The sequence below is a fragment of the Platalea leucorodia genome (assembly GCF_965183815.1).
Source record: "Platalea leucorodia genome assembly, chromosome: 7".
NCBI lineage: Eukaryota > Metazoa > Chordata > Aves > Pelecaniformes > Threskiornithidae > Platalea > Platalea leucorodia.
Genome location: NC_138829.1, coordinates 23,481,951 through 23,502,876, shown reverse-complemented (window position 1 = coordinate 23,502,876; position 20,926 = coordinate 23,481,951). Strand labels below are relative to the sequence as shown.

The following is a 20,926-nucleotide window of genomic DNA, read 5'->3' as shown; positions in this document are numbered from 1 at the left end:
TCAAACCTCCCCACTTCTCCCTCCAGTAATTCTGCACTGTGTTGTGCTTGATGCCTTTAGAGAAAGGATGACAAGTGTATGATTATAATCTATCAGTCCCTCTTCTCAGCCCTTTTGTTAAACATGGCATGAGGCATCTGAAAAGCCACCCTTAAAACTTCACCTGAAATTGCTTTGATGGACAGAGTGCTTTATTTGGACATAGAGGACAAACTAAAAAGCTGAGTTCCATACATGAACCAGTAGCAAGAGCCAAGTCTTTTATAAATGTGTTTAATATTTGGAATTCTAGAAATTGTGGAATTATTGTATAAAAAATATCTTAGATTTCCAGTGTTTTTTTTTTATTTAAAGTCAGGCACAGCAATATGAAAAACATGAGCTAATTTAGAAACACATAAGATTTAATAACTCATATACTGTCAACTTCTTTTGTGCTTTCCAAAAACAATTTTTGTCTAAGAGGGAGACTGACTGGAATAGTGTTGCAGAATACATCCATATAAGGGCAAATTAATTTTATTCCAGATAAGTTGTGCCACGTTGGAAGAATATAATTGTTTCTTCTAAAGAAAGAGACTTGTACTTTGGAAAACCATGACCACAGAGAGCTTTTTCTGCAACAGATGTTCTTCAGAATCTTACTACAGTCAGCTTCCACCTATGACTGTTCTAGGTTCCCCAACACTAACCCTTGGAACTGGTAAAAGTGCATTTTCCCCTATGCTGAGCCAAACACCTATCAATCTCAGAAAGCAAGACAAGCAAAAGTAAACATCTACACATGTTTAGTTCCCTCTTCAGATGTTCCTGCTGCTCTCCAGATTCCTGAAAGTGCTGAAACCAAATTCCTAAATGAGGTAGGTTTTTTTTCCTAGAAATCTGGAATTTGGTCTCTAATGTCAATAGATGTATAGTCACAGCCTTTCAGCTGCAGGAACTTCTCAGAAATCTGATTATGTTGAAAGACCAGTGCCAGAACTGTCCCTAACATGCAAATCCTGTAGCTTGCGTAGGATACTGAAAATCAATGCATTGTTTCCCAAACTGAAAAATGTTTCTTTCCACATGCATTTTACTTTTCTTGACATGTTTGTTCCTAATGCAATGGATTGGCTTTTAATATGCAGATTTACCTTTAAGCATTCATTCATCTTTGATGTTTTGATGACCTGCTCCTTGATCCCTATGCTGTATTACAAGCAATCTTGTTAGCATCGTTTCCTTTCCTATCACATAGGGCCTCAGATTTTTCTGATTTTAGGACAGCATCACAGTTGGTCTAGTTTTCAGCTGCTAATCTCATGTTGCATGTACTTCCTATTTTCAGACAGAACAGCACAAAATGCTTAAACTGAGATTTGCCTTACTGTGGGATAGCCTCTCAAGGGACATGGTAGGAGTCCAAGTTACTTGAGCCATTTAAAACCAGACAAAGCTCTTGAGAAGAAGCTGGGGGGCTGGGTGTGAGGGGTGTGCGTGTGTGGAATAGATGATGTAACAGATCTTGCCTTGCTCTAATGTTTTGGTGTTTTGCTGAATACCTCATTGCATTCAAGAGTGTAGCTAACACCGATAGAATATGAGATTGCGAGCTGGAGGCTCGTTGTGTAACAAATGCAAATGTTATGTCACTGGCTGGCTGTGATCATTTACAGATTATGTAACTTTTGTGATAGGAATGTTTGAGTGAGCCTAAAAATCTCATTTTTCACTTTTGCAGTATCAGTTTGACTAGCCTGATACTAACTAAGAGAAAAATCATATTTCTTCTTTGCCCAGCAAAAGGAAAATGGGGAAGAGTGAACCACAATGCATTATTTCTGTGACTTAATATTTCTGTGACCTTGCTCAAAAGTTACTGCTTCCCAGGGAGAAATCCACATGATTTGGCAGCTGTCAGTTATCTATGCATAAACCTGAAAAGCGGAAATATTTTGAAAGAGAGATTTTGCCTAGCATTTACTCTGCCTGAACCTGGTAGAAAGAAGGGTTTACAAGAATGTCCTAAATAAAGATAATTTCCGCTATGAGGCTCACAAAATGCGTGCTTTTAATTTTTGACCTTTCTTCTCACCTTCTGAATTCTTTGCCTGTGTTTTCAGCCCTGTTTCTTGCTATCACAGTCCCCCTAACTTCTGCTCCCCCAATAATGTCTTTACATTTCCCAGGACAACAAGGGTCCAGCATTAGCCTTCATTTTCTTTTAAACGTATTTCCTATAGGATAACCACTACATAGCAGTTGTCTTCAAATTACTATTTTTTTAGACTGTGAGCACTTTGGGACAAAGCTTTGCTTTCAGGGGAACCTATGCAAAAAATACTGTAGCCCTAAGGTCAGAGTAAGACAGCATCTCTCTCTCCTAGGGCCCATCCTCTCTGCTCTCGTGGCACTCTGAAAATGCCACTTTGCAAGCCCTTTTCAAAATGTGTTTCCAGGCAGCCTGGCCATCAGCCTGGGTAATTATGTAGTCAGCTGTGCAGCTGCTTCAGAATGGACAGACAGACAGACCATTTCCTAACAGTGCTGGAGCCCTGACAGGAACGTGGCCGGGGGTGCTGAGCCTTCAGGACGTTGCTCTTCACAGCTGCCTGCACAGGAAACAGATTTCAGACGTCTCCATCCCTCCCACACCGATCTGTCTGTCCACACTTGGCCTTTATACTCTTCCCCCCCCATCTGGCTATTTGCTATTGTTCTTAGGCAGGCTGTTTGCTACTGGAAATGAATAATTGCTGTCACCACGGGCTTTCCACTGAGCGTGTCAGTGTATCATGGTTATAACACAAAGTCTCCAGCTTTGCTGCCTCCCATAGAAAAAAAGACGTGACCTGCAGATTAATTGAGAACAACAAGGCTGAAGTTTATCCTACCTCTTGCTGTCAAACACCCCTCAGAGTAGAGGGCCAGAGACAAAGAGCTGTCATCTCTTCTGCTCCATGACCTTCCCTTTAGAGGCTGTCAGCTGCACTGGGCTGCCCATTTATAATACAGGGTCCAGAATAGGAGTGGGACTAGCTCATATATAAGGATTTTAAAATATCCACATCACCTGCTTAGGGTTCCTGTATAGTTAAAGAATAACAGCCTCCCACGCAAGAATTATATGGAGTACATCCTGATCTGACTGCCAGGGGAACCATCCTCCTCCACGAATCTCAGTCGGATGCTAAGAGTTAGTGTGTAAATACCCCGCCAGTGGCATGGGTCATTTAGGACAAGCCTTTACAGGGGCATAAATGGGTGCCACCTTCAAAACTGCAATGCTTTTGGAAAATCTTCTCTGATCACCTTTTTTGGGTATCTTAGACCTATGCCTACAACCTAGTCTCCCCTGTGACAGAAAACACAAACCAAGAAGCAGTGCTTTTGCTAAGCACATAGCTTAAGACTGGGCCACATCCCTTTAAGGATGGGAAATTAAGTAATGCACCACGAAATTAGTTTTATGGAAGTCTCTTTGTTATAGCTAGCTTTACTTAGGCTGAGCAAATAATTTTTTTTTTTGTTTAATAAGAAGGTGCACTTAGAGTTCTCCAGTCAACAAGGACATCATATCATTAGGAAGGAAATATGGTGTCAAAGCAACCAACAGCTCCATTTGAAAAAGTATGTGGCTGTATGAGTAAGAGTAAGGACCATCTAACTGTGAAATTAAGTAGAGAGATAGAGTACCTCAGTTTTACAGATTTACAGTTATGGGTGCTCTTCCTTCTCTCCTCATTACCAGGCTCAGTAACTATTTACAACTAATAAGAATAACCAACAAATAAATATAAAGATACAAAGGTTTTAAGCAGAACTTAGGAGAAACTTCTTTTTGCCTGAAGATTCACCCACTTCTCCTGCACAAAGGTCTAACCACTGTCTCAAATGGAGTAGTCTGTAGCACCCATAAAAAGAACAGATGGAAAACTGTTGGGTTTTACCCAGGTTGCCAATCCAAGTTTTGTGACAGAAGTATTATTCGTGTCGTAGGGAGTATTTTGGACTCAGTGAGCAGAGTAAAGCTGTAACTCTTTAAAATGCTTTAATAACTAGCAGTAACAAAGTGGAATTCTTAAGAGAGAATCTCAATTTAAACATGGAAAAGTAAACTAATGTTTTCTTGGGCAATTACTCCACAGCCTCCTCCTGTGAGAAGGGACAGAAGTCTGTCTGTACAGAAAAGCTAGAAGCTCATATAGCCATGTCAGCTAGCATAAGCTGAGGAGGCAAGCCAGAGGCTTTGCATGCACGTTTAAAGTATGTCAGAAAGAACTTTTACATTTGAAGAAAAGTGCATGCAGTCCTGGAATTAGGGTCAACTTTGGTTGTCTCTGTAATCCTCCAGCTGCTAAATCATAACATCAAAAGACAGCAGAAAGTACTGATGGGCACTGGCACACTAGTTGTTGATTTCACTAAGCTTCTGGCAAAAACCATATGGGGACTATGAGCAGATAAAGACTATGACCACAGAGGACAGTGATCACCATTCTTCCAGTTCCAGATTACAGAGGCAAACACGGCTCAGACTGTTTAGATGGCTGTTCATACCTGTCCATAGGAAATGTCACTACTGAAAACACCACTATACTGTTTCGCCATGAATGCATTTTGGCGGTCTCCAGGGTCAAAACATAGGTGGAATGAATCACAGAAGCCTTTCATTTTCTTTACAAAAACAAAATACTGGTAGTTCAACCCAGAACAAAATTATGAGCCCTTTTTGAATCTCTCATAACATTAATGGTATTAAAACACACTACAAACTAGTCAAAGTTCACCCTTTGAGAAATCAAAGAGTAAGGAAAAAAATCCAGTAGGCTCTCACTGTATTCTGTTACGTTACTGGAATGGACTTTTTCACGCCTTTGCCTCACCTGCTTGTGGGTGGGTTGATGAAGCACTGGTCCACGGTGCATCTTCAAACTGAACCCAAGCACTGATGGATGACGACAGATCGGCGCTGGGACACACATGGTTCCCAAGCACAGCAGAATCCACCTTGGGCCGGTCAGCTGTATCTTCCAGCTCTGTGTGGGAGAGGTCTTGAAATTCTCCATCTGCATTATGGTTCTCTTCTGAGGAGGTGTCTGAGGAAGAAAAACATTTCTCCAGAGGCTCCTCAGTGCTACCTAAAATAGAGACAAAATAGAAAGACTGGTAGGAACCACCATTATTCATTGTTTTTTATAGAAATATCTAAAATTTGCCACTAAATGTAGGCAGAAAATCTTCCTTCATCTAATGTACTTTTTAGACTAACACTGGGCATAGTTTTGCACTCGATTATAACAGGTGAGACTTCCTCCATGTTCAGTTGGATACTGCCCTGAATCTCGAAGCACAGATCCAAATCCTGTAATAGATCTATGCTAAGGAAATCTCACGTTAGGAGAGTATTTTACATTTTTGGCCCAAATTCTCCTATTACACAGGGGTAGCAGGAGATAATTCAACCTCTGCACATACTGCTTCCACTTAGTAGGCAAGCTCTGTGATCCTAGATGTATGACAGTAGTTGGTCTAATTCAAACAAAGAAAATCTCACAGGGTTCAAAGAAAATCAGAGAGAGCTTACCTCGTGGGTTAACAGGGAGGAGCAGCTCATCAGTGAAGGACACCCACTCAGACTGGTGGGAGGCAATGACACTAGTCAGAGACGTCATATTCGCAGCAGACTACTCATCTTCTCTTGGGGATTATAAGGAAGAAGCAGAATGGAGAGAGGGATGGTGAAGATGAGCCAATAGAGGGAAACACCTCCTTTGCACCTTCTTTTCTTTTCAAGTGCTGTTAAGATAAGAAAGAAGTAAATTATGTCTTTTATAAAATTAAATGGGAGAAATGACTGCCATCGTTTTAACAATCCGGAATGTTACACCAATTTATGTACTGCAGGCACAGTACTGTCAAAGTACTGCCACCTTTGAGACAGGAACGTCACCTGTGTCTAGAGGAGTGCTACACTTGAGAAACTCCTTGATTAAAGCATCTGAGAGTCTTCAAACATCCTCATGTTAAAACAGTCCATCACTGAAAACAATGTTTTATTCCTTACTCAGGGAGCCATGCTTCTCATAACCCCAGCAAGAGAGGTGATGAGGAGATTCTCCCAGGTTTAGCAAATTTTGATTATGATGTAACTTAATCCCAATTCCAAGGTATCAGCTTGTCCTTGCTCATCTTGCTACTTACAGTGTCTGATCCCCCTCAAGAGCAAGCAATAAACTACATGTCTCATTATCAATAACATTTATGTAGCTGGTTCTGGGATTGGGATGTGTTGCCCATGATTCTCATCATAGTCTGGGCATGAAGAGATGCCCTCTCAGCTAGCTGCACTGTCAACTCTGCTGCTTGACTGGAACTTCACATTTTAATTTTAAAAACCAACATCTTAGATCTTGTCTGGAGTTAAGCATGATTTTGCTGTAGCCCAGCAAATGTTTTCACAGACGCAGCAACTTTAATTAGGATGCACTCCAATAGGATATACCTCACACAGATCTGGGAATCTGCTAGAGGGAATGGGGCACTGCAAAGTAACTGGGAAGGTCAGGTCCGGAGACAAAAATTCTCTTTGACAAGCAAGCACCCATGACTGCCCCAGATTTGCAGACCACTTCAAAACTCTCAGAGGACTATTGCCTCCTCCTAGGGAAGCGTGTGAATTGTGTCCCCAATTATCTCACGCATTGAAGCTCTTGTTGCCATGGTACTTAAGTACTTGAAAATACTAAAACTCAGACTTGGCTATTTTAAAGAGCTTTAAGCGGCATCTCTTGGCCTGCTGTCTCTCACCTAAGTAAAGGGTTTTTTGGGGTGAAACTTCATGTTGGTGTACTTCAGAGACTTCTCTTTATCCTCCATTAACAACGTTTAGGTCTGAAGAGCAGACCAATATTTAAATGCATTCACTCTTTAAGCATTTTCTGCAGGAAGTAGATCATTAAATGGCTTCTAATACGATTATTCCCTTCAGGGCCACAAAGTCTGCCGAAGGCAGGTCAGCAAATAAGAGCTGTGTGAAAAAGCTGAAAACTTCAAAAGTTTGGAAGTCACAAACCAGCCTGACACCCAGAGAGAACTGATGGGTCCATGTTCATTGTCTGAAGATGAATCTTTTCAAGCAGAATTGAACACAAAATGTACAGTTTTCTGCAATCACAAAAAAGGATTCCTGGAGACAATCCTGATGGTTAAATGCAATTTGCCAGAAGATTGATGCCCTCTCTGTAGGCCTTCCAAAGCCTGTGGCCACCCCAGAGCCAGTCACCCTGCATATCTTTCCCTTGTTACACAACCAATTCCCTAATGCTGGAGGGACAGCTGCACTGGAGCCCCAACCCCTTTTCCTCCGCTCCCGCGGCAGGACATCTGCCTTCATGTGGTGTGGGCAGATACCTTTGCCTGCCTTGCACAGCAACCATTCTGGGTGCTATTAATAGAAACTATAAAGCTAAACATAGAGGCAAGCTAAGAGAAAAAGAATAATCAGGTGTTTAGGGTCACTTGGACACCATATGAGGGAAGGAGAGGATGACCTTGGTATCTTGCTTTCCTTGTGTGACCAATAACCTGTTTGTTTTGGGCTTGTTTAAGTATCTGTAACCGGGTCTTCTTTTCCCAAACAACTGAATACTGACCTCTCCTTTCTCCTGGAAGAGTCCTGACAGAAGCATGAAATGGCAGGAAATGAATAAAGAAAACAGTTTATCCTGCCCTTAATGCAGAGACTCCTTTTTTTTTTTTTTTTTTTTTTTTAAAATGTCAAGGGAAAAAAAGCCATGAAAGAAGGCAAGAAAATAGAATGTTTCAGCTGTGCAGATATGTGGGAGAATTATACCATTATTTTAGGATGGATTTGCTCTTTTACCCTACTGCCCTGTGACAAGCATACTTTTCTAAATCCACTCAGTACCAAACAGCAAAACTTAAACATCTTAAAATGGATAGTGAGCACCATGAGCCCAGAAAAGCATCAAAGTACCGTGCAGCGCAGCATGAAGTGCATACTCCAGCTATACAACTTCCCCATTGCTGGAATTTTCTATGGACTTCCCAGTTTGGTAAATAAAGGAGATTGTGTTGACTTATCAGGGTTATCACAACTTTTAGACAAGCAGCCTGAAAGAGAGGAAAGTCAGCCTGAGTAGATCATAATGTCAAAGATTCTCAGAATAGAGGCACTCTGAGGATGCTTATGTTAGGATGAAAAAAAAAAGAAATACTAAAAAGACAGCATTTTGCATTCTCTCAGCTTTCACAAGAAGGCACCAATCCCACCCCCTGACCCAAATGCCTGTACAGAATGATAAATCATGTACAGCTAACTCCTGTGCAGACTATGTGGAAAAGACACAACTTCATCCCTAAATTATTTTTCACCTCTCTTCACTTTCCAAAATCCTCCTTAGAAAAAACCCTAAGCCAACGCCACTGTGAACGAAGGAGCCTTAGCCAGCACAATACCAATGCCATTGTGCATTCAGTTAACACACTCATGCTGCAATTTGCAGAACTACTACAGAGGTACCTGTCCCCAGAGGTACCATTTGACACTGTGGATAAACCTGAATCCTCTCTGTAGCAAAGCAATTAGCACCCACTATTTAAACACTACAGTGAATACTCTGCAAGAAAATTTTGGGCTTTTTCTCCCTGTCCTTCAGACTTCTCAAACATCCATGGCCATTCCTAGAGAAATGGATTTCAGAGCCTACAAGGACTAAGGGAACAAATGGATCCTCTCTACTCCAAGTGAGCTACAGTTAAAGCAAAAGTTTATGCTGTACACCCAAGCAAAAGGAGATAGAAACACATTTCTTGGAACAAGACAGTCCCAGGCCAGGCCAGCATTAAGTTTTTGGTGCTGAATTGGCTAAGGGAAGGGAAAAGAAAAAAAAAAAAAAAAAAAAAAGTGAACTAATTTACCAGATTTTTGGTAAAAAAAATTGAGAGTCAAAAGTTTGTTTGTTACTATTACACAGTAAATACAAAGTAAAGCAGATGTTATACATGCTGACCTCAGTGATCCTTACCATCAATTCCAGTGCAGTGACTTGACTACGAGGCAACAAAACTCTAAGAAGCTGAAATTTCTGCTTCAGGTGTCCCTTTTTTACATAAGTTTCACAGTGGGACACGTAAATCTGAGTCACAAGTGGGTGACAGTTATTTCCAGTTCTCCAAAGGGCAGAGATCACAGAGCTGGAAGAAAACTCCTTGCCTGTTTAGTCCTCCTAATGTTTTGATCAACCACATTACATAATCCCTTTTTAAAAATTATGAAGGTTCATTCTAAAATGACAACACTGCTTTGATAACTAGAAACCTTCTCTCATTTCCAATCTATGTAAATTCACAGTTTATAGCCATTTCTTCTTGTGACACGCTTACCTATCTGCCCTTTTGTACAACTCCACTCTAGTAACAGATGAAAAGAAATATCATCATCATCCTTCTCCCTTTATTTTGCCAAGCCAAAAACATATATTTGAGCAAGTGACATTAATTATCTTGTGCCAGAAGCCTCACACCCAGCACCTTGTACAATGAGCCCTCACTTTAGGTGGGACTTTTACACACTACGTGAGTACAAACACGAACAGTAGTAATGGTTCATAGCACTGTTGAGACACTTCAGAACTATCTGTAATGGAATGGTGTTTTTGTAAACATACCATTCAAAGTATTTAATTACTCATGTGTTTGGACAGCAAATTCGAACATTGTTTCTCAGTACATTTCAACTCTACTCGGAAGAAACAGCTTAGAACAGTGAATCATTTTAAGCACTAAGGGTCATTTCTCCAATTGCTTCAAGTTACATACATAAATTATGCATGCTGCAGTAGCCTTTATCACCACTACCCAGAGTTACTAGATTATAGTTACACGGAAAAACAGGAGGAGAAAAAAAAATTAGAATAAAAATTGAGAGGATTAAAGTCAGGTTTTGTTTTGCAATTATAGTATCAATAGCCAGCTTGTGCTAAATTTATAGATTCTTTAAGTATATTGCCTTAGATGGCAGCACCACTGAAAAAAAGCCCGTAATCCACACAGCAGTACTGTTTTTCTTGCTTATACATTCCCTTACAATCCCAGGGATCTAAACATTAATTGGTTACTGTACTTTGCATTTAGTTATTGTAGGAGACAATGGAAAACAACTAGACAAGCTGTTAAGTTCCATGTAGCAGAAAAAGAAACTAAGCCAAAGGGACAGTAAAAAAGGAAAGACTCTGACCATGGCTTTTGTTGTAACAATCAAGTTTCACTAACACCAGGAAAGTCTCAAGGAAAAAATATGTAATTTTATCTTGACCACGTGTTTGGCAAACCTGTACAGACGAAACAATTCTAGTAGCATGAACTGAGGAATGATTGCTGCCTTGGGAAAATTTCCAAGTGAGAGAGAGCTCATGGCTCTTCCCCTCCACTTGGCCTGTAACAAGCACTGACCATCAGCACATCATGACCTGAATAACAAACTCCAAATTGGAAGCCTGTTCTCAAGCATCAAAAGAAAGTCCCAAGTACTTCAGGGTGCCACAGCAAAAACAAAACCCAGTAATAAATGACAGCAAAAAAACCCGAGACTTGAGAAACCCCATGAAATAAAGGAACTGGATTTGGATTTTATTATTACTGAAAAAATCATTGCACCAGCCTCTCCCTAAATGCCTGAGGTAAGATTACCTTATGAATGACCTAGATGATGACAGGAATAAAGTCATATTTGGTTATTCGATTATTGCATTCTTAATATTGACAATCCTATTTCCTCCATGTATACAGCTCACCCAGCTTATAAATTGCTCCACAAAAATCTCTGGTAACACCAGGTTTTAGAACTTACACCAGTTTTACTTACTCTGATTCATATGTGCTATTACATGAGCTCCACGACTTCAGATGTAGCTTAAGAAGCTCAGTCACTACCTGGTGCAAGGAACACTCACTTATATGAAAACTCAATATGTAAGGAAGAATTAGGGCTCAAAGGCAGCCAAACAGATGTCCCTTGTGAAACTCCTGCAGCTTCTCTGGAAGCAGGGATGGCTTTCCCCATTACAGATTACACCTAAGTGAATGGTAACAAGAGCCTTGATAGTGCTGTCCCCAGAGCCTGGTCAAATCCACTTTGTGCCATTACAAGGTAGGTCACTACTGCTGTCCCCTGGCAATTTGAGACAGAAATGGAGTGAGGCAGAGTGTGGTACTGAAGATGACTAGAGCCATCTGGCACACTGGATGACAGAAAAGCCGTGGGGTCTCCCTGAGCACAGGACCCAGTGCAGCCACACTAATTAACGGCCATAGCCAATTATTCCAATAGATATGAAGTGATCTGTCTAAATCCACACTGCAAGTCAGTGGCAGAAACAGCGTTAAAGCTGAGGTGACCTGGAATGCCCTTATTTTCTCTAGGCCACAAGAACCCAACCACCACACGTAAAACCATGTCCCACAAATACACATCCCAGCTTTACTGGAAACTCGCGTTTCCTGACAGTAGGAGAAGAGTGCCTGTAGGGGATGCGTTGGTAAGAAAGTCATAAGCATCTCCCTCAGGAATATTTGCATCAAGGCTAATATCTTAAAGGTCAACAGCTGCTGTTTTCTCTACACCACAATTTATCTGGCACAGAAACTCCTCTGTTTTCCGGGGGGGTGGAGGGGTGGAGGGGGGAAGCACCTAAGACGCTCTCCTGCAGGGAATACCAGGATATTTAGGCAGTTCAGAAGGCAATGGTCTCTCTCCTTCTGCCAAGGCCGTGCCTTAGGAATACTTCATGGGTTCTGGATGCCTCATAACGAGAGCCAGTCAGACAAGATACTGTTTAGAGGGATTCAAAACCTGATACTGGAGGAAAATTGTACAACCTCTTCCTCTATGCCTTGTATTCCCAAGAACTTGAGAAATGCAGCAAGGCACTGTAGAAGATCAGCAATACAGAAAAAGAATGGGAATCTAATTTTTATATATATATATATATATATTTTTTTTTTTTTTTTTTTTTTACAATTGGAAGTAATGTATAACAGGCAGAAACCAAGGGAGCATGCCAGACAAAACGTTTGACAGTGATAGTTTACATCCCCAGTCACATCCGGAAAGTAGAAGCTCTGCATTTCAGGACTTTAAATATAGCTTGCTGTGGGTCCATGATGCATTCAAAGTGTAACTGAAGCCTCCAGTCATGTAATTGCATTAAAACTTGAAGGATAATTTCCCAAACTGCTAGCCTTTCAACTCAAACGAGAATCTGAGGCAAAGCGCAGTCAAATGCTTCTCTTACCGTATAGAGCAACAGTGCTTTAAAACTAGACTGGGAAAAGATCACAGGCAAGAGGCAACATGCCAATTTGTTTAGCAGAACATTCACATCTCTAAAATCTGGGAATTTTTTTTCCAGTCAGTATTGCACAAATAAGAGAAAAAATAAGCAAAATGCTAATTTAAGGGTTTGACTTCCCAAGGGCTAGACTAATTCAGAATCACTTTACAGACCAGGTTTTTCTTTGTTCAACAAAATTCTCTTGGTAGTAACAGTAGGCAACAAGGTTTCTAAATGCAGTAAGGGGAGAGAGGCTGGTAGCATCTCCTTAGGAGAGGGCAGATGCCCAGTCCTTACCACCCTTCCTCATCTTCTCAAGGCCTCCACGAGGCAGAACTCCAAAGCAGCACCCTAATCCCAGACTTCCACACCTGACCATTACACGTGTCAGACCTTCTCTGCTTCTGGATGGTGAATTTGCAATATTCACAACTATTGCACAATGTAGTGCCACAGTAAGTGACATTCCAATCCATAGTATGAGGAGAGAACTTGGTTTAAAACCTGGCTTCTTTCAAACCGAAAAAGTGAATCATACCAGGAACATGTTTTTCAGAAGAAAGCTCCCGTTGAGCACCCTAGTTTGCATATCTGATATTGATGCTTTCCTATGTTCTTGACTAAATTGTGCGCAGACAAGCTAGCCAGATGTATTCCATTTACCAAACCCTCCAAAAGCTATTGTACTTTACTTGCTGTTGTGATGATTATCAAGGTGTGGTTTTTAAATTATCTCACTGACGTAGAAAGCATAATATTCTACAATTAATCACCCTTGAACCAACTATGTCATTGCAGCCTGATATGACTTAAGACAGCCGTCAAGAGGTGAACACAGATCACAAAGCCCTGTCTGTGCCTATCCTTCTTCCAAACTGGGACTAATGACAAAAGAAACAGGGAAGCAAGTAAGCGATCATAAGTTTACAGGAATATTGTGCTGGATGATAAACACTCTTCTGGTAAACACACATGCTGGCTTGTATGAAATGCCATCCTGTTCTGCCAGGTACTAACATTCCAGCACTGCCTATATGCCTTGCAACAAACTACTGCTTTACGAGTATTCACGGTACCACTCAAAACTGATCGGGCCTCCATTAGTAAAAGGAGAGCCAGCATAATTCTTCCTGTGCCTCAGGACTGGTTTCAATTGCACAAATGAAATCAGTGCTTTATCTTCTGAATTCCAACTAAGCTCATGCTAGAAGTTAGGTGAAAAATCTTCACTGAAAACGGTAGGTATAATTAGTTGCCATCAATACAGTATCAGTTAAACTCATTTTGGACTAAGAAAGCTGAGGGGAAAGAAAAAAAACCTAACGCAAGAAAGAAAGAAAGAAGTGAAGCCCTCAAACACTAGCCACATTCAGGACAAGGGAGAAACTGGATTCTGTAGACAGAGATGCTTCACTGGAGGCTGTATGCCTACAGAGAGGATGGGCATTCATCTAGCTGAGCTGTGAGTATGCACAGAACGGGAGAACAGATTCAGAGTGAGGGAAAAAACACAGAATCCAACTGTGAAAGCATCGGGAAGACAAGGACCATTGAAGAAGTGATGCAGCCCTGAAAGAAAGCAAAGAAGTTTTCCTGTGATGAATGTTGGCTGGAAAGGGAGATTAGGAACACTGAGCGAGAAAGCCATCTTCTGTTCAAGCCTTCCCTGTATTTCCATATAACTAATAACTATATATATATATATATATAAAACTTCTATATAACTGTACTTCTATGTAAGATCTTTTATAACTTCTAAGCTGTATCAGCAGCACTTTTCCAAGGAAAAGAGTTTAAAAAGGGATCTTCGTTTGATGGTTATATATAAAGGCAACCTTAAAATGTGAGGCCGTCTCCCAGTTTAAGGAAGTCCTGCTTGATTGTTTAAAGCCAGACAAAAAATAATACACTGGAGGAGGTATCACAGGAAACAAGCCTGCCCTGGCAGAAAACTCCTCGGATGATCCAACTGGTCTTTCCTCGTTTCCAGCATCTGGAGAGTCAACAGAGATTACACAACTTAGTGTGATGCCAGGACACTGCAGCCCTTCAGGGCAACCCACAAATATCACGTTTGTTGTCACTCTCTATTTTAGACACTCTAAATATAGGCCCATTAGACTTGATGGTGCTGTTCCTTTAGCATGACTACTCCTGTTTCAAGAGAATGAAAAGCAACTCTAGAAAAAAAAACATGCTTGAGCAAAGACTGAATTTAAAGGGACCCTGTATTTTATAGACTATTACAAAAAACTATATATAAAGTAGAAACAAAGATCTTGACAAGTCCAATTCATACACAGTACAAAATAATGTTTGCAACACTATTGTCTAACACATTTGTGTCTAATTGTATTTGTCTAATTGTGAAAACATGAAATAAGAATGCATGGTATACTAGCACAATGTAGAACAGAGGAGATGAGAAAATCCTTCATTTTTTGTTGTTTGGTTTTGGGTTTATTGGCGTTTTTGTTTGTTTGTTTTATTTTTACTAACACGCACTGGTAAGTGGTGTTAGTAAAAATAAAACATGTTTCAGTGGAGAAAAAAAGAACCTGTTTTGTAGTACCTCTGTCAGCAGGTCCATACCTAGAGAGCAGGGTTAGTAAGATGACAGCAGAGGTAATAGTCGTTCCTGAGTGTTGCTCACTCATCTCTGGAAGTTTACAAGGAACAGAACACAAGAGGTGGCTTTCCTCTGGTGCAAAGGGGTAGAGCCCTTTGCTGAAAATGAAGTTCAGAATGCTCTGCTTTCTAACTACCAACACTTTGGCATCGTCTGGTTCGGCGAGCAGCAGCTGCTCGTCTTTATGGGACTACCCCTTTGATAGTTAGCTGTGCCTGTGAGACAGCAGGCAACCTTGTGCATTCCAGCAGAGGAATCCAAGATATGTTGCCATCTATCTACATGAAATCACATATGTGCTGCAGGGGTACATGGTGAGAGGCAGACCCCTGCGGCACATGGCGGCAGCAAATCACTCATATTTTATCACACTCAGTGTTTTGCTGAGGAAGCGACAAGAGGAGCCACTGCAAGTCTGAGTATCAACAGCAGGAAGAAGGACCAGTTGCACCTCATGCTTAATAACATCAAATAATTAATATCAACATTATTGTATGGCTTCATGAGATGCTCATCTTATCAACATTATTGTATGGATTCCATGAGATGCTCGTCTTTTAATCTGACACAAATGCCCGATTATGAAGCATTCAGGGTGTTGACAAATATGCAGTATTATACATTGAAATTCATATGAATCAGCTCCCACAGAGTGCGGCACAGTCTCTGGTTTCACAGTGCTTGGAATGGCTCAAACAAACAGTCATTGCACCAATGCATTTATGAGGCTATCAACCAGCTGATCATAAACCAGAATGATTAATTACAACAAAAAAGACACGGACAATGGCTAATCACTCAATGGTTAGGGCATTATTGTCAAAGTAAACTGTCAAAACTGGAATAGCAGGGAGCACTGCACATGGGGTACAGTGACAGAGCCGTGCAGACACCCTGGGGAGAAGGTTCCCCCATAGACTAAACTGTTTGCTGGGGAAGCTGCTGCGATGGCAGCTCCTCATACGCCTGGCTTGAGCCAGTGGTACACAAGCGCTGCAGGTATATGTACTTGCACGTGGTAGATAGAATCTGAAACTAAGCAAACTGCTATTTATAGGTGCATCAAAAAATCTCCAGTTTTCACACAGAAATAGGAATGTGATTTGGTCTTTCAAAATTCCATGTTTTGAGGATATAGAATAATTTATCTGGCTACAACACATCCATACTCTAGAAAAAAAAAAAAGAAAAGAAAAAAAGAAGAAAAAAGAAAAACCCACAGTGAGACATTTCACTATCCTTTCCTTCTCAGACAACTAGCTCTTCAGTCTCAAATAGCAGACATTTGCTTTATCAGTAAATTGTGTAAAGTTTAACTGCATTAGGTGACCAGCAATTCTATATATCTAGAAGTATGCTCTACTTACCCACACTTTCAAATTACACATGCGGAAACCAAAAGAGTAAGATGAAAGTCACATGGTAAGAGAAGTGAAGTCATGAACATACTCAGCTCTCAACTGGACTTGGGCAATACAGTATCTTGCCTCCCAAATTTTTAGACAAGAATTTAATTCACGTTACATTTCTGGGTGCTGAGACATTGTGTAACCCAAAGGTAATTTTCTATAAAGAAAGGTATAAGGTCTGGTTTATGTATGACCTGTTTTGTGTTATCCATGTGCTTTAGTAGAGCAGCAGTGTAAAAAAACCAACCAACCAAACAAACCAAAAAAACCCCAAACAAAACACAAAACCAAAAACCACCAAAAAAAAACCCCAACCCCAACACTCCCTTTCCCACCCAAGCCCCCAGAAGTTTAAGACAGGGTTACCATTGCCTTGAAGACTTTGGTGTCTAGTCAGGAAAACAAAGCAGAAAGAACTTCATGAAAGACTTCACTTACTTCACTGAAAAAATCAATATAAAGCACCGCAGACAGGGAGATGGATGCTGGGCACTCAGATAACATCGGCAAGGCCTTTCTTCATTAAAAGGTTTGGAATCTGAACATCCTCCTCTATGCAATCCTTCTTAGGCAACACCACCAGCAGAGCTGCGTGTTTGACAGCACGGCTGCTTACCGAGCCTGCTCTGGAAATGGAAGTAACACCGTCAGGTCACCCCACCTCCCCACCCAACCTCACGTAGCCATAAGTGGCCATGGTTATTCTGCTCCTCAGCCCACGACACGTCTTAGCTGCACAGCATTATGATATGTGGAAATACCAGTTCACGGCAACGTTAATGCAGCATTACAGCTCTCTTGCCAGCTCTAGGGAAGCTGAGTCCAGCTAACCTTTGGCAAAGACTGTCCTACCCAGCGGACAAGTTTTGGAAATGGGATGCAGACAAGTAGATTTTAAAATATTTGAGATATTTACCTCCCTCTTTCATAAAGGCACAGACCCACAAAGGGACTGGGACTGTTTCTGTTACAGAGACTGGCAGTGGCTCACTGTGGCAGAGTTGTAAATTGGACACCAGCATAATTCACACAGACACAAACAAAAGCATGTTACAAACTACTGAAAACTAGCAGAATTAGAGGAATTTCTGTTTTTTTGAAGACAAACTTCCTGAAAAGAAGGGATTATCACTTGAAAGTTAGTGCCTGTTTCAGTGTCACTGAAGAGCTCAATGCAGCTGTTTGGAGCTGCAGCTTCCAAAGGTCTGTGGCCACCCTCAATCAGTCTTGGCTCCAAGCACATTCATATCAATAGCCTGGATTGAATACAGGGAGAATTTGCAATCCTTTCTGGGAAAAAAGGGAATGCTGGTGCCAAACTCTGAGCACACATGTAATGTGGTAAACTAATACAGCTGCCTCCATTCAGAGAGACTTGGACAATTAAATTGCAGAGATCAGAGATGAGTGAGTTAGGAGGGGAAAGCCCAGATCTGCCCAATCTGTTCTACCTCAGTTTTATCCCCTTCAGTGACATTTGATATTCTCTCAGTGAATACCCCAAAAAGATCCATGCACCTATCAGCTGAGATCTTATTCCTCATGCTGAACTCATGTACCTTATAATTTGGAATGAGATTTAGGAACATGCACCTGATGTTTCCACCATATGTAATTTTTATATACGGGATATAATTTTTAGCCAGGTAAATATTTAAAGTCTGGTGAACTGGAAACAACATAACAAGGATCAAGGAGCATTTCTGGTGGCAAGTTTCTATCCTCAGGAGCAGCTAGCAATTAAACAGCAACTAATCATTAAACTTCATAGGCCAAATTCTTCCCTACAGCTGTTCCATTGAAACTACTTTCTTAGAAAATAAACTGGCCTTGTGCTATGGAGCTTGACCAGCTCAAGTTTCAGTTATGCAGCTAGTAATATTTCTTCTCTTCAAAAATGCTTAGTAGTGCCTTTTCCATGCATTTCCATCACCCACACAACCACAAAACCACCATGCAGTTCTGCAAAATGGTACCTTCTGTTCACAAGAGGCCCCTGGTTCAGACAGCAAGAGAACAAAATTACTATATTGTATACCCACCCCCAATTTCAAAAGTAAATTAAAGATAATTCTTTCATTTCATTTCACAGCTGGCAAACCCAAAAGCTCACAGAGAAAATTAGTTTCTATAAATATTCACATCTATAAATGCCAACTAAAACTTGGCCTAAAGAAGCGTAATGAAACAAGACACACAGCTCAGCAAAAAGACATCCTTTCTCTCCAGCTCACCAGGCAGGTCTGCTGCCCTTGGACCAGGAGCTCCGCTTCGAATCTCAGCTCCAGAGCACTCTACCTGCTCTTTGAATATTAGGATAGTTTTGTACTACTAGAGCACCTTCATAGGATCCTGAAGCACACTGGGCAGTTCTGCCCTCTTTCAAACCGAAGGAATTGTGCCGAGACATTTCGTTCAGTTACCTTTATAAAGCAAGATGAATCACATCTCATCTAACTCCGGATGCCCAGTTAGACATCTGAGATAGTCATCTGATGCTCTGTTTATAGTCAATAGAAGGAACACAACACCTCCAGAGGATCCTTTGGCTGATCTATTTTTGAAGGAGGTGAATCCCCCTCCAGAAGGGCTATGATAACTAACTTAGGCTTGCATGTCTTTTTCACACCTAAATTAAGGCAACTGAACCACAGCCAAAAATAATGTTGTACCAATACTCTACTTCCCCCTTCACTGATACGCTGTGTTAGTGTAGATCCTCCCCTCTTCCAGGGAGTCTAACTAATTCCCCAAACTCTACAGCACACACTCCTGATCACACAGGGCTTCTATGCAGGTAGTTATTGTTATTACTAAATAACCTACACACACACATTTTCAGGTTATTTTTCCCATGCCGCTTTTTGGCTCCCTCTCCATTACTTCTAGGACTGCTATTTGTTTCTTTTAGGACTCTTTCCTAGGAGGTTCACTCAGTTCTGTCTTCCCAGAGGGAAATGTCTGCACCAAAGCTTAAAAACCATAATTAATATTCAAGATAAATGACTTTATGGAATAAAATATATCAGTAGGATCGCAATCTGTCTATCCCACCTTCCCTATCAGTATCAAACAGAACAACTGCCTTACTCTGCAAAGAATGAAAAAGAGGCACTTCAGCAGTGGTTAGTTACTCAGAGACTTATTTCTCATTTCGTATGAATGCCCCTGAGTGATAAGGGATGAAATCACCAAGTGCTGATTTGAAGTAATGGCACAACTAATCAAGACATTCCAATAAATAAAAATGTAAAATTCAAGAAAGTCTTGCACATATTTCTAGGCTTGTCACTGCAGTGGACTGATAATTTTCAACATTTTAGGAAATATTTACCATCAGAAAAGTACCTATTGAAGGATTTTCGGAATGGGTAAGGGCAAAAGCTCTTTAATTGTATGGCTCCCTTTCACCAAGTGTATCTCTATACAACTGATGTTTAAGACACCTATACATTTCAGTAACCTACTTCCTTTAAGAGTCTTTTCTATTAATAAAGCACTATCCGTTTCTATAGTTATCTAAGAGACACATGCATTGATGTCTTAACTTTTTTAACATTATGCTATGATGTTTATATTTTCCCTTGTATTTTTTTCTGTAAATATATACTGAGGATTGTTACATTTAAAAAATTGGTAACAAGGTGGTCAAGATGCTATATCCTAAGTTTACGCTAGCAAGCATTGTAAAACCTTACCAGTAGGAGCAGAGCTGTAGGGTGAAATACTTGGCATTAAGGGCATAGCTTTTACACTAGTTTTTTGTGGCTTTTATTTCCAATTATCTCCAATCTGATCCTGTAGACTGAATTTGCATTAGCACTCGGAGTACATTAAATGAACTCCTGGAGCTCTTCTAACCCAGTTGTATCCCAAGCAAAATCAGTTTATGTGCTCTGAGATGCAAACTGAAGTGCAGTAAGTGCAGGTGATGAGGACATTCATTTCAAAAGTGCATTCCTGCTCTAACTAATGCACTAATATATTTGCATCCGTAGTTTTTCAGAAAAGAAGGGAATCCTGGAACCCTGATGCTTATCCCCTGGTATCTCCACAGGACTGCATTTTGTGTTTTTTCAATCTCAATCTCTGAAATTTTACACCCTTAAGTTTTGAAAGAAATAGGACCTTCCACACCATTCACGTTATTTGCACATTTAAAAGACAGTGAAAATTGACCACAGAAGTCAGTAAGGGATTCATAATCCCTACCTGGGAAGCAATCTTACCCATATAGGCACCTTCAGATGGATTACTGGCCCTGTTTAAGGTCCTAGCAAAACTTTCACCATCTACAAGGAGCAAAGATTTAACCCCTAATGTTTCCAGATGTACGAGCTGAGCTATAAGGCTTCTAGTTGTTTCCTAGGACTCAAATTCATCTGGTCACAATTACAGCCATAGCCCTGAAGACAACACATGCTCATACCCAATGCATACAAAGACAGGCATTCCTTCCTTGAGGTTAACCACTTGTGAAGTTATTACATCCATTAACAGAACTTGCAATCCTTTAAGAAACCATCCAGCATGGTTAGAGTCCAAAGAAA

General features: G+C 40.7%; 1 protein-coding gene across 1 annotated transcript in view; it reads right to left on the bottom strand.

The window, feature by feature from the left end:
• STON2 (stonin 2) overlaps positions 1-20,926 on the bottom strand; it is a gene marked incomplete at its 3' end in the record, with an annotated part of 83,927 nt that overhangs the window by 53,452 nt on the left and 9,549 nt on the right. Inside the window, exons 4-5 of the mRNA XM_082317348.1 lie at positions 5,570-5,781; positions 4,869-5,123 (exon numbers count right to left, since the gene is read on the bottom strand). Of these exons, the coding sequence (XP_082173474.1) occupies positions 4,869-5,123; positions 5,570-5,657 (343 nt within the window). The 5' untranslated portion in view covers positions 5,658-5,781. The remainder of the gene's footprint in view (positions 1-4,868; positions 5,124-5,569; positions 5,782-20,926) is intronic.